The sequence below is a fragment of the Scleropages formosus genome, chromosome 10, assembly GCF_900964775.1.
Source record: "Scleropages formosus chromosome 10, fSclFor1.1, whole genome shotgun sequence".
Taxonomy (NCBI): Eukaryota; Metazoa; Chordata; class Actinopteri; order Osteoglossiformes; family Osteoglossidae; genus Scleropages; species Scleropages formosus.
The window spans coordinates 5,787,544-5,799,798 of record NC_041815.1 but is presented as its reverse complement, the minus strand read 5'-3'; the positions used below and the strand labels follow the sequence as shown (position 1 = coordinate 5,799,798).

Here is a 12,255-nt window from a genome sequence, read left to right as displayed (position 1 = left end):
AAGGAAAGATCAGTAGCACCAACGGGTGGCATTCGATCTATTCCCTTTTAAAGCCATTTATTAGAGTGCTACTCAATACAGTGGTGTTTGTTCACTGAAATTATTATGGTACCATACACCCTAAGCAAGAATACATCTGCTGCATCATTCTCATAACTAAGACATTCATCCACAGTGACTTACAGTTTACCTCTATATACTGATGAATATATTACTTGGAAAATTTAAGTTAACGGTACTACACCATGGAACTGGCAACCTTTAGGGTACAACTAGTGAGGGTATTCTTTTCACCTACTGCCAACTGCAGAGCACATCCTCATCCCTTCGAAACACAAACAGGACGAGAGGAGATTTTCATTAAAATACTCAGACTGACACATTATGCTTTCCGCTAGAGCATTTTTCATTTATGTGCAGGACTCGTGCAGGGTGACTCCAAAAATCTCATTAAAGTGCAGCAATTAAACCAAATCAAGCTAGAGTCACAGGAGCGATACGCTACATTTCAATGGCACACAACCTATTTAACTGAGACAACAAAAGATTACCTCATTTTTTATGAGTGAGACGTTTGTTCTTTATTGCAGTCGAGCTAATTAAGTTTGTGCTCTTTAGTAAAGACAAGGTGTACGTTATGGTAAATGTGAAAATGGAGTGTATATGCTACCTGTATGAAAAATCTAGAAGTGTTTTTTTTTTTTTAGGCAGAGGGTCCAGATATATAATCACAGCATACATATATGGACATGTACATTAAGTAACGGTACTTATGTGACTACGTACCATGCAGTTAACCATGTGTGGTTAAATACACCCTGTACAGATTTTACTGTCGTATTTGTCATACGTTGTTTCAAACTCCAAAATTCGAATGTTATTGCCATTAAAAAAAAACCTCATCTGCTCATCTATAAATAAAACATAAAACAAAATCTGCTTTCGTACTATTACAGTTTCAGTGTGAGAAGCAATGTACAGATGAAACTTTCACCAATGTAACATGCAAATTGTGGAACTGCCATTATTAAGCTGTTCTTTTAAGACCAACTTACATTTACATTTATTCATTTAGCAGACGCTTTTCTCCAAAGCAACGTACATCTCAGCGAAAACACAAATTTGTGCATTACATTAGGAGAAAGAGACATCAACTTCAAGACAAGTTGAGCAAAACTGTATAAATATATTAGTTTGTTTTTTTTTTTTTTAAAAAGGCACATTCTGAAATGTATTTCTTCCTGGTGTAGTTCTGACACAAGAATAATACTTCAACGGTCTTACTAAAACCATGCAATTGCATGGGCATCACCAGCGGATGAAATATTGATGATAAGATCTAATATTACTGTCAGTACCATCCTTGCAGTAAATAGCTTAGAATTCCATTTCTAGGCTATGAAATTCACAAAAAGGAATTTAAATCAGACCAAAACAATTTGCACCTTGTAATGCAGCACCTGTAGGGAACATTCGCAGGGTGACACCTCATAAAACTGACATTAACTTTTAGCACATTTCAGAGAAAGGGGGAATAATAACAAAACAAAAAAAAAAAAATTAACAGAAAAAAAAAAAAAAGGATTTGGCAATAACCCAGATGCCAAAACTTCCCAAGGCCTCCATGACTGCCACAAATAGGGATCTGTATTCCCTCCAGGTTCATATTCAGCACAGCACCCCCACCCCAACCCCAAACACCCAGCATTGCTGAAGGCCTTGTTATTTTGCAGACAGAATGCAGAGTAAACAAATCTGGTGCGCTCATTTACAACAGAAAGACACAAAACCCATTTGAGCATGCTCCAGATGAAAGCCCCAAAGCAGGAATGCGTGCCCTTTGGGGCCACATCCAATGCCTTTGAGCATCAAAAATAATTGCAGACAAACACAAAGAAAACAACGGCGGCAACAAAACCTTAAAAAAAATTATAAATAAATATTGCCTTCCTTTTTTCCAATCCAATGACACTGGGTGCTCATTAAATCTGAACTTGCATATATCCATATCAGTCCCATCAACTTTCAAATCAGGCTGGATTTCAATTACAGGACAACTGGAGCTGTCCGCAAATGCTAGTCTGCCAAAAGTTTTGTAGTCTGTGGTAAAGCCACACAACGGCTGGGAACAAACCCGAAAAGAAATAAATAAAAAAAAGCCGTCGGAATATTCTAGAATATTCTATATTCTATTCTTTTAGATAGCTGTAATGTTCGCCTATCGTGGATTGATACAGATGAGATTAGACCTCCACAGTTTTTAGTCTGCCTTTCATCTGAATCTCAACAGAAAGAGCCATGTTCTCCATAAGAAAAACCACAATGGTTTAAGAAGAGTGAAAGCTGAATTTCTAGACAGACTACGTCAGCCTTACACTAAAAACAATTCTCAATGAAAAATCTGTATTGACAGAAGTGTGAGGTCTTAAGGCTGGTTGATTATGTAAACAAGCATACTAAACACTAATGCTACCCTTTACTCATTTTCATTAAGGAAACAAATATTTAGATAGATCACCTGCAACCTGTGATACAATTTCTTTAAAAAACAAAACTCTCTTCTACTCATTAAATCATAACACTGGCAGGTTGTGAGCTGGAGGTGACTACATGGACAGTACAGAGGCCAAAAAGAGTAAGTTTTACTGTCCAAAAAAAAAAAAAAACTAAACAAATTGGGACATGAACCCTTTAATTCAAAATTCAAAAGCACTAAAGTGAACAGGCAACAACAGAAAGGATCATCCTAAACACCAAAAAGACAAGCTATCATTCAGTTATGGGACCTCTTCTTACTCTCCTGCTTCACTTTGAGGATCTCTCAGTCCTCACACCAGGTGTCTTCAATGTCCTTCAGCAGTGTTAGATAGTGTAGAGCTGTTTATAATGCTCACCTACATCTCCTGTCCTGGCTTCATCGCCTGCTAGCTCCCAAGGAAGATTGTATGAAGAGATGGGAGACTAAGCACCTACCCATTTTTAATAAAATAAAAATAAAAAAAAAGACAAGTTGTTCAAAGGGTGGAAAACAGTTAGCAAGCTGATCACTTAGCCAAGTTTCAAGTACTGCCGTGTGACAAAGTACACGTATTCATCAGTCACTGAAGGTTTCATTGATCACTTAAGACTGACAACTCTTGACCTCAGTAAGAAGTGAGGTCATCGAAAACTTCAAACTCTAATTCATGTTTTCCCAACGTAAGACACCTTCTACCACAAGTTATATATTCCACAGAAATATGTCCAGAACACAGCCAGACATATTCACATACATGAATACAGTTACCGCAGAAGCCAATGCCACTGAGTGCCATTAAAACCATTTCTAAAGTGAGGATGAGCATAATAGCTCCCACCATCATTATAATATTCGCAGGAAAATGAATGAAAAAAGAAAATACGCAATTGAAAAAGTGAAAGTCAAGATGGCAAAATCTTGGTGCAATGCAACGAAGGAGACGTTCAAGGTCAAAAACCTTATCTTTTTTTTAAAACATAATGAGCACTTCATTCAAAAGGTAATGAGGTCACAAGGCCTTCATCTCTAGAAGATCTGAGTGATCATTAATGATGATTGTGAATTTCCCTGAGGATACAGAGAATCCTCCCCATCGCAACGTGACTTGAGGTCAACATGTCACAAGCCAGGTTGAAGAGTGCTGGTGGAAGCTGAAGAGACTTTGTAAATGTGGGCTGCAAACCTTAAAGTTAAACAGACTTAGTACTTCCCTATAGCAGATACACACTCATTTTCCAAAGTATACTTTAGGAGAGCCTCTCCTCCTGCTGCAGGAGAAAGTTCTGGAAGCCCAATTTGTGCACTTCCTTTCACCTCCCAGCTGTTTTCTCACCATGAATTTTCATTACAGAAAACACGCATTCTTCTCTTACTTTGAAAGTTTCAGACAATGCAGTTGATTGACACACAAAACACGCAACACAACAGGCACACAACAAACAGCAGAATTCCACAGATGGGAGAAGAATAATAGATGAAAAACAAGGAAACAACACAGTTTGAAAGACGATTTGGTGAGGCTTGAGTTGGGGAGGGGGTAAAGATGGTGTCCCCAGTGTGGGACAACTGCAGGGCCAGGTGGGTGGGTCCGACCTACCTGGAGTAGTTAAAGAGTCGGCTGCCCCACAAGCTGTGCTCGCCGCGGGGCCCCTCGTGGAAGAAGCAGGAATCAGTGCCGTCAAAGCGACTGAGGCCATCCTCTGTGTTCTTGGAGGCATGGCTGTGGACCACATCTAGGAGCACCAAGATGCCTAGGCGGTGGGCCTCATCAATCAACTTCTTCAGCTCATCCGGGGTCCCATAGCGGCTGCCCATGTGCATACAGAACAGTACAAGGAATCACGGCATCGTTGCAACATGTTGATTTTGTCAAGAGAACAACATGCAATAAAAAGTCACAGAGATAGAAAGGGCTTCACGTTTCCTTGCAAAACATAAGGGATTTCTGACAACTGCAAGTAAGTCACCTACAGGTGGTCCTTCACGTAGACAGGATTCCATTCTGACGCCTTCATTGTTAGGTCAACTTCGTTGCAAGTTGAAAATATCCTTATATTATAGGAATCATAAGGGTAAACAAAAAAACATGACTGAACGATTTGTAGTATAAAAGGGCTTTTCATTCTGCACCATTTTCACTTTAATTTCTAAATCTATTCTTTCAAGTTTTCTTTCCAGCACCACCACAATTCTCATTTCTTTGCTTGTTAGCCATTTTAAATTAAAAAAAAAGCAACCTGAAGTGAAATGAAAAGTTTGTAAACAAAATGCAGCTGCTGCTAAAAACTCAAACGCTGACGGAGACCCAACAAATGTTATCGTTCAGTAGGTGTTGGGGTCGTCGTTAGATGTTACAAACAAACGCAGGCGCTCCAAATTAATGTAAGGTTACTCGGACAGCGGCTGTCAGTCTTTGTGATCAAAAGTCACATACATTATAGCTCGACGACGGTCTCTACGCATCGCTTATGTGCTCTGTAAATCATGCACTCAAATCTGAAATACACAGTTTCCCTGAATTGAACTATATATGGCTCTGCCTGAGCTGAATGAACTGAGTGCTGAAAACTGAGCATTAAAAAAAACAAGACATACATCAACCTTTAACTCTAAACAGTACTGTTAATATTACCCTCCACTCTTAACATGTTGCTTACTCTTCTTACCATGATTTCTAGCTATTCTAACTTTCCTTTCTGGAATCGGTACTATAAAATAACTCTTGGTTTCTTCATCGTGAGTTAAGTTTCACGACTTCGTCTTTTTGCCCACAGATGTGGTCAGACTCAAAGAAATTGGGGCAGGGATACACCACCGCCATTTCTCCCTTGACTGTGTGCACACATAATTACCTGGATGCAGCAAAGAAGCTTGTGACCTGGTACCCAAAGCTGGCATAGTAGGCATGCTCCATGACTGCCATGAGCTGTATGCAGTTGTAACCTGGGAGCAGAAGGGAAGATGATCAGCATCATGGACTTAAAAACCAGCCCCAGCTCCTGCCAAGGCACATTCAGGGCAATGTTATGGCCTTCTTGCCAAAGGAAGCAGTGAATATGGATGTGCAAAATCACATTTCATTATAGAAGGTTCTTTTACTTAAGGTTATTAAAGCTTTTCAGGTCCACAGTTCTTTATATCAGATATTTCATCGAGAAAAGCATGCATACAAATATACATTGTGTAAGTGCATTGCCTTTTCTTTAGCTTCGAAAAAGTTTGGTATTTATGACTTCACATATTTTCCTTTTTATTTGAGAGACGAGCATATCTCTGGAGGCTGGGAAAGGGAGGCAACGTTGAAGGTGGTCGGAAGCAATGCGGGAGACTTTGGTGTTTAGCTCCATGGAGGGGCCCGTTACTCAAATTCCTGCTATTCCAATGAACGTTTACTCTAGGGGAGTGTTCTTGACTCAGCGTCTGGTCTTATACTTCACAAGAGAAAATGTATCACCTACAGAGACCCATTTCCTCTGTTTGTAAGAAAAGTTCCACCACTGACATCTGGGCTCTGGCTAAAACGCCATGCCCTACTTAAAATTCTGAAACATACACACTTTTTATTTTCAAAACACCAAAAAGATACCAGTTGATTTTAAAGCTGAAGAACCATGATTATTAGGCAAGTAAATACATATATGAATGTTTATAGGATTTGCACTAAAATCACATCATTTATGTGCTTATACCTATATAAATATACACCTATGCCAGGAGGTAGTGGCATGGCTAGAGCTGTTGTCTTTTAATGTGAATTTTCCTATTTAAACTACTCCTCCTGCATAACACTTGACATTGTTCTACATTTACATTTATTTATCTAGCAGGCAGTACACTGTATTGCATAAATTACTGTAAAGTTGATTATCTAACATTGTAAGTCCCCTTGAATGTTATATATGTAAGTTGAATAAGTCAGAGGTGGTGAAAATCAAAGAGTAACAATTTGTGTTCACTAAATAAAAATAGAAGCATTAGCATGATTAAGTTTACTAATTAAAATAAAAATATTCTCAGGTATGAGCATGAAATTTTCCAAATCCAGTTTTGGTTTTGGGAATCTATTTATGTCCAGCAGGACCTAGATGAAATGCAGATACACCAACAATTGGAGTGACTCCATTTTTTCAGTTATTCACATCCTTTATGAGGTGCTGTCAACTCAACAGTTTTGAAGGACAACCTTGGCAACCACGGCGCAGAGATCACTGGCGACAAATAAACCCACGGGTTTTATGTCTTCTCAGACCATGCCATTTTACCCAGCATTTAACAGCCATGTTTTTAGGTCCAAATCAAATTGAGTACACAAGGGCAAGAAGCTCTTTCTCTAAACAGCAAAACTGGCAGTAATAAATCAACTCAAAGAAGTTCAAAGCAGACGGACTGAACAAATGCTGTGAGTTTGTTTACTTCTGCCGACATGAGGGTGTACAATATAGGTATTTACCAATGCAATATAAATGTTTACAAAATGGTTAACAACAGCATCTATAAAGTTGACATTTTCTAGGTTGTTTTAAAAGGGGAGACCAGTGACCTTCAGATAACAGTTCAACCAGCTCCCGGAATCGAAATGGCTAAGCCATACGGTTCAATCTGGAACGTTCTGGAAACACTGGCGGCCGAGATTAAAGTCGGTTTCCCATGATTTCATCACTCACCGAGATCTTTGATTCGTGGCAGCACGTTGACTGTGAAGTTGGTGTAACTTGCGATCTTGCCTTCAGGGGAAGCGATCCCCACGTGGGATTCGTAAATCCTCAAACTTCTAGGCTTCTTGGGGCGAGGGTGGATGTGCTAGGGGGAGAAAAAAAAAAAAGAAAAAAAAAACAACAGGGAAGACGACTGATCCTGCTGTCGTGTGGCTTAATCTTTCATGTGCCAATGGCCCTGAGAGAGGATAGGGAAACCCAGAATGACAGAAGTGACAGTGTTCGATTCCTCAGTTTTGTGAAGATTATTACTGTATGTAAAACACAGTACATATCATATCCACATATTACTGCTTCTCCACTGCTTACCTGATACTTAGCTGAAGCACTCTTTTCCACATAAATTGGTGTATATTTCATCCAAATAATTCAAGTTGAGTTCTTTTTGTAAAAGTCTTGCACTGGAACTTGGACGAGCAAACTTGAGTCTACAGACTTGGGCGAAACGCTGCACCACACAACCTACTGCCACTTACCAGATAAGGCTGCAAAGGATCCCAGTGCACCCAGTCATAGACGACAGAAGTGTCGTTTTTTGTCACGTATTTTGCCCACGGCGAGTTTCGGTACAGGCGCTCTCTGTTTTTGGTGTGGACCACCACCTGGGAAAGTAGTCCAACAGAATTAAAAGCTGCTCATCTGCATGGACCCAGAGGCAACTTCCCTGTTAACTCAGCCAAACTTCACCTGTTGCATTCATAGGTCAAAGGGTTGGGAAGGCATTGCTCCGTGATGAAAATCAACTAGCAGACAGATTAATCCACACATTAAAATAAATACAACGTAAGACACAATCCTACCACCGGAAAAAGCTCTTTACAGGATTAAAGACGAAACATTAGACAGCACTGCTCCTTTAAATACGAAAAGAATAGAAAACAGTTGTGAAATTATGAAGGAAGAGTATTTTTTAAAAAAAAATTTTTTTAATGAAAATCCATTGCTTTCAGATGCACGGTAGCAGTGGAGGGAACCAAGCTGTTAAAACCTTGTCATCACTGCTTCTGGGACTCTTTCTAGCCAGTGAAATGTGGAAGATATTCTGTCACAGCTTCCACTGCACCAACACAGGTTTGCTCAGGTGAGTGCAACCTCACCATGTGCGCACAACAGCTGCCCAGCCTTCTTCTAAATAAGAAGTGCAAGCGATGAAAAATTCGTATGGTCATATAAACAGCTTGCACATATAAACTTGTACGATATTTCTCTCTGCAGTGATTGAATGAAATAGGACTGGAAAAATGAGTGGATGGAGACCATGCTGTCCAATTAATTTAGACATCGATTCACAGCCTTCATTTAAAGCGCTGCAATCTGGCACCCACAGAGGCGATGTTGTGGAAATTCGCCGTACATATGTACTTATGACATGTAAGAAAGGTGGAATCTGTTGGTTTAAAACGCAAGGGCTGCGTTTGGCTGAGCGTTTCTCAGTGTCAGCTTGTCATCAAAACCGTAATTGGATTTTCCTTCTGTTGCAGGCTGTTTTCTCAGGGTTTCCCAGATATGAAAGAAGGTAATTTGAGGTCTAACGCTGCTCTGGCAAAATGTATTTATTGTCACACATCGCTAGTCTTTATTGCAGTGCAGCTACAGGATATGCCTATTTTACAGAGCTCCAATTGATTTTCAATCATTTAGGAAGCTCAGTTATTATTGTTTTTAATAGAAAGAGGCAGTTTCTTCTTTCCTGTGGTTTCAACACAGTTATTGACCTTGATACAACAAATTAAATCATAAACTGAATTTTTTACCTAACTTTTTGTTGTCATATTCAGCAGAGAAGCACAGTACATACTTGCTGACAGAAAGCAAAAAAACATTTTTTAGTATCATTAATATAATAATAACAATGGAAAACTGTTAGAGCGACTGCCTTTGGGCCCAAAGGTCGCAGGTTCGAGCCTCACCTCCGGCTGTAGTACCCTTGAGCAAGGTACTTACCCTGAATTGCTCCAGTAAAATTACCCATCTGTAAAAATGGGTAAATAATTGTAACCTTAACATTGTAAGTCGCTCTGGAGAAAAGCGTCAGCTCAATTATTATTATTATTATTAATAATAATAATAATAATAATAATAATAATAATAATAATAATATTATTATTATAATAATAATACACAGAGATATACCAACACCTGGTAGTATAGTGGTAGAGCTGCCGGCTTTGAATCCAGGGATCCCAGGTTCAGCTCTCGCCTCTGGCTGTACTACCCTTCAGCAAAGTACTTAGTCAAAAATTTCTCCAGTAAAATTACCCAGCTGTATAAATGGGTAAATAATTGTAAAGTAGCTTAACATTGTAATTTGCTTTGGAGAAAAGTGCCAGCAAAATGAATAAATGTAAATTTTCAATATTCAGTTTCCACAGCAACTTGTCAAATTCTGAGTTTATAACAGATGAATGTATCTGCCCACAAGTTGCTCTACAGTACATCCACCCCTACCAACATACTTACTGCTGAGAGTGGGTGAGTGGTGCAGCCCAGGGCAGGATGTGCCTGCTCGACAGCTCCCGCTGACACGTCCCTGCCCTAACAGAATAATGAAGGCCAGCTGTTGCCAAAGCAAGAAAATCATGGAAGACTTTAAAACAGCTGGCCTGAGGACTTCAGAAGAAGAACCGTGTGAGGAGGGTGTGTTTGGTTTTACGTTTCTGCTCTCCCACCTCCACTCCACAACCTGCCACACTGCCTTTGCCCTGAACTCTGAACCACGTGATGGAAAGGCTATGAGTGGACGTCGGCTGAGATCTTCCCTCCATGGGCAGAAGAGGAATCACTCCAGACCAGTAAAATGACAACTCTTGTGGCTTTTTGTCCTCCAGAGACTCTCCACTCGGTGACAAATCTTTATAACACTGCTAAGTAACAGGAAGGCACAGTGGCGAGCGTACAATAAAATGAGCGGAAACAGACAGCAGAGGGAATGCTCACGTGGACTGAGGGAAGAAACATAACTGCACTCACTTCTCAAAGACAACTGTTTTCTCATTTTCTTCACTTACAAATTTTCTAAAATTTTGCTCCATAGCAGAGCAAACACAAGCAAGTACAGACGCTCCCCTACTTACGATGGTTCGACTTACGATCTTTTGAAGTTACGATGGTGATACGCATTCGGTAAAATTCATCCTTCGAAAACTGAATTTCGATCTGTTCCCGTGCTTGCGATATGATACTCTTTCCCGATGCTGGGCGATGGCAGCGAGCCCCAACTTCCACTCAACCACGCTCGCAGTCTCTGTAGTGATCACGCGAACAAGCGTAAACAACCGATACTGTGTTGGAAGTGTCTTTTTTATTTTGTCTTTTCGGGTCCCATCATGTCTACTAAACGCCCATGTGTGTCTCCTGCTTAAATTTGCCCAGCTGTAGGCTATGTCAAGTGTTCTGAGCATGTTTAAGGTAGGCTAGGCTAAACGCGGGACCGTATTCTTTTTTGACTTACGATTTTTCCGCTTACGATGAGTTTACAGGAACGTAGCCCCATCGTTAGTCCAGGAGCATTTGTATGCCCAAACAGAACAAGAGTAGCTGCAAATTTCACACAACTTGTTTCCAATGTTTATAGCTTGTGCTTAGTGTTTCTGTAGCACACCTAAGAGATGTACTATTACAACAGGGAAATAAGAGTTTAAAGTGGCAACACAAGGGGATCTCATAGGATGAATTCAGAATGAAGAATTTTCAGAGACTGTTTCCATTAATTTTTATAGTTTTGTTTTTCATGGAACTTGAAGTTAAATACTAAAATGCCTTGCTGGTCTCCATCCTCATGACAGTCAGAAACCATTTAAGCACTTCACCCGACATCAACATAAATAATAAAAAGCAAGTTTTTGTGCTTGGTAATTTATTACAGCAACAGCCAAGGTTTTTAGAGAACTTAAAGGAATAAATCAAGGCATGTCTGTATTAAGCTTTTATGGATTATGACTTGGGGGTTGAAACAGAATTTGGCACTATGGGAAAAAAAACTACTTATGAATGAATGGTCTTCTGCTCCCAGTTGAGGAACCAGTGTAGGGTTTTTTTTTTTTTTTTTTTTTTTTTTTTTTTGGAAACTCTGAAGCAAACTGATCATTGACCTTATAAAACCTGTGCTGTTGTGCTTTTATGGTCTGATTTCATAATGGTGGTGGCAAATGTGGACAGGACATCGAGAGGATTTTTTAAAATAAAAATAATAAAAAAAAAAAAAAAAAAAACCACCTTTCAATTTAATCCTGTTCTCACAATATGCATCTGTTCTTACCAGCCTGCTGTGGTGCCTTTTACAGCAAACTCATGAAATTGCTGTGTATGTCTAAAGTCAGAACTACTGAAAATCTCCCTGGAATGGGTCTCTCTTGTGATCCTTATTGGACAACTCCTTGCTCGGTAAAATGTTTCAGTTCATGGAAAGGGAGAAATCTTCCTCAGTGAGGTTTCTTCCCCCCTCCTTTTTACAGCCTTCCATTAAAGCTCCTAAATGACAAAAGCACAGAGGCTGAATCTTGATTAAATATGAAATCCCGCAAACCATGTAAGCATGAGCCCAGTCAGACCAGTGCTGTCAGGAATCTCTCAAAAATCACTCATCTGAATCTGGGGGGTTTGGGATCCACGTTCCCATCTGCACAAACAAAACGGCAGCTGGGGAAGATTAACACTCAGCGCGCCCTCCCCTTTCTAAAGCAGGCATTCGTTTGGAACTGGAGGCAATCGATCGGGATTCGCCAGGGGGTTCTTCTGGCTCTCTGCTGAGCAGCGGCTGCCTCCGGCTGAGAAGTTACACCGCACAGAGTAAATTCAATCTGGACATTTCACTCCCCATTTCACCACCATAATTGGCTGCCATGGCGTTAGAGCACGAAGCTAGCAGCCCTGCTGCTGCTCATACAGACAAAGATGCAAAAAATGTGGAGAAATGAGTCTTACCCATCTCTGGTGAATAAAGCCACCAGGAAGAAAACAGCCATGACTGTCAATTCAGGCAAATGAAAGAGGTTAATCTCGGTCAGACCGTTTGTGCACATA

General features: G+C 40.1%; 1 protein-coding gene across 1 annotated transcript in view; it reads right to left on the bottom strand.

Annotated features, from left to right (window-relative positions):
* The window catches only part of gbe1b (glucan (1,4-alpha-), branching enzyme 1b), a 79,863-nt gene that overhangs the window by 49,169 nt on the left and 18,439 nt on the right, over positions 1-12,255 (bottom strand). Inside the window, exons 4-7 of the mRNA XM_018764775.2 lie at positions 7,710-7,835; positions 7,183-7,318; positions 5,371-5,461; positions 4,116-4,325 (exon numbers count right to left, since the gene is read on the bottom strand). Of these exons, the coding sequence (XP_018620291.2) occupies positions 4,116-4,325; positions 5,371-5,461; positions 7,183-7,318; positions 7,710-7,835 (563 nt within the window). The remainder of the gene's footprint in view (positions 1-4,115; positions 4,326-5,370; positions 5,462-7,182; positions 7,319-7,709; positions 7,836-12,255) is intronic.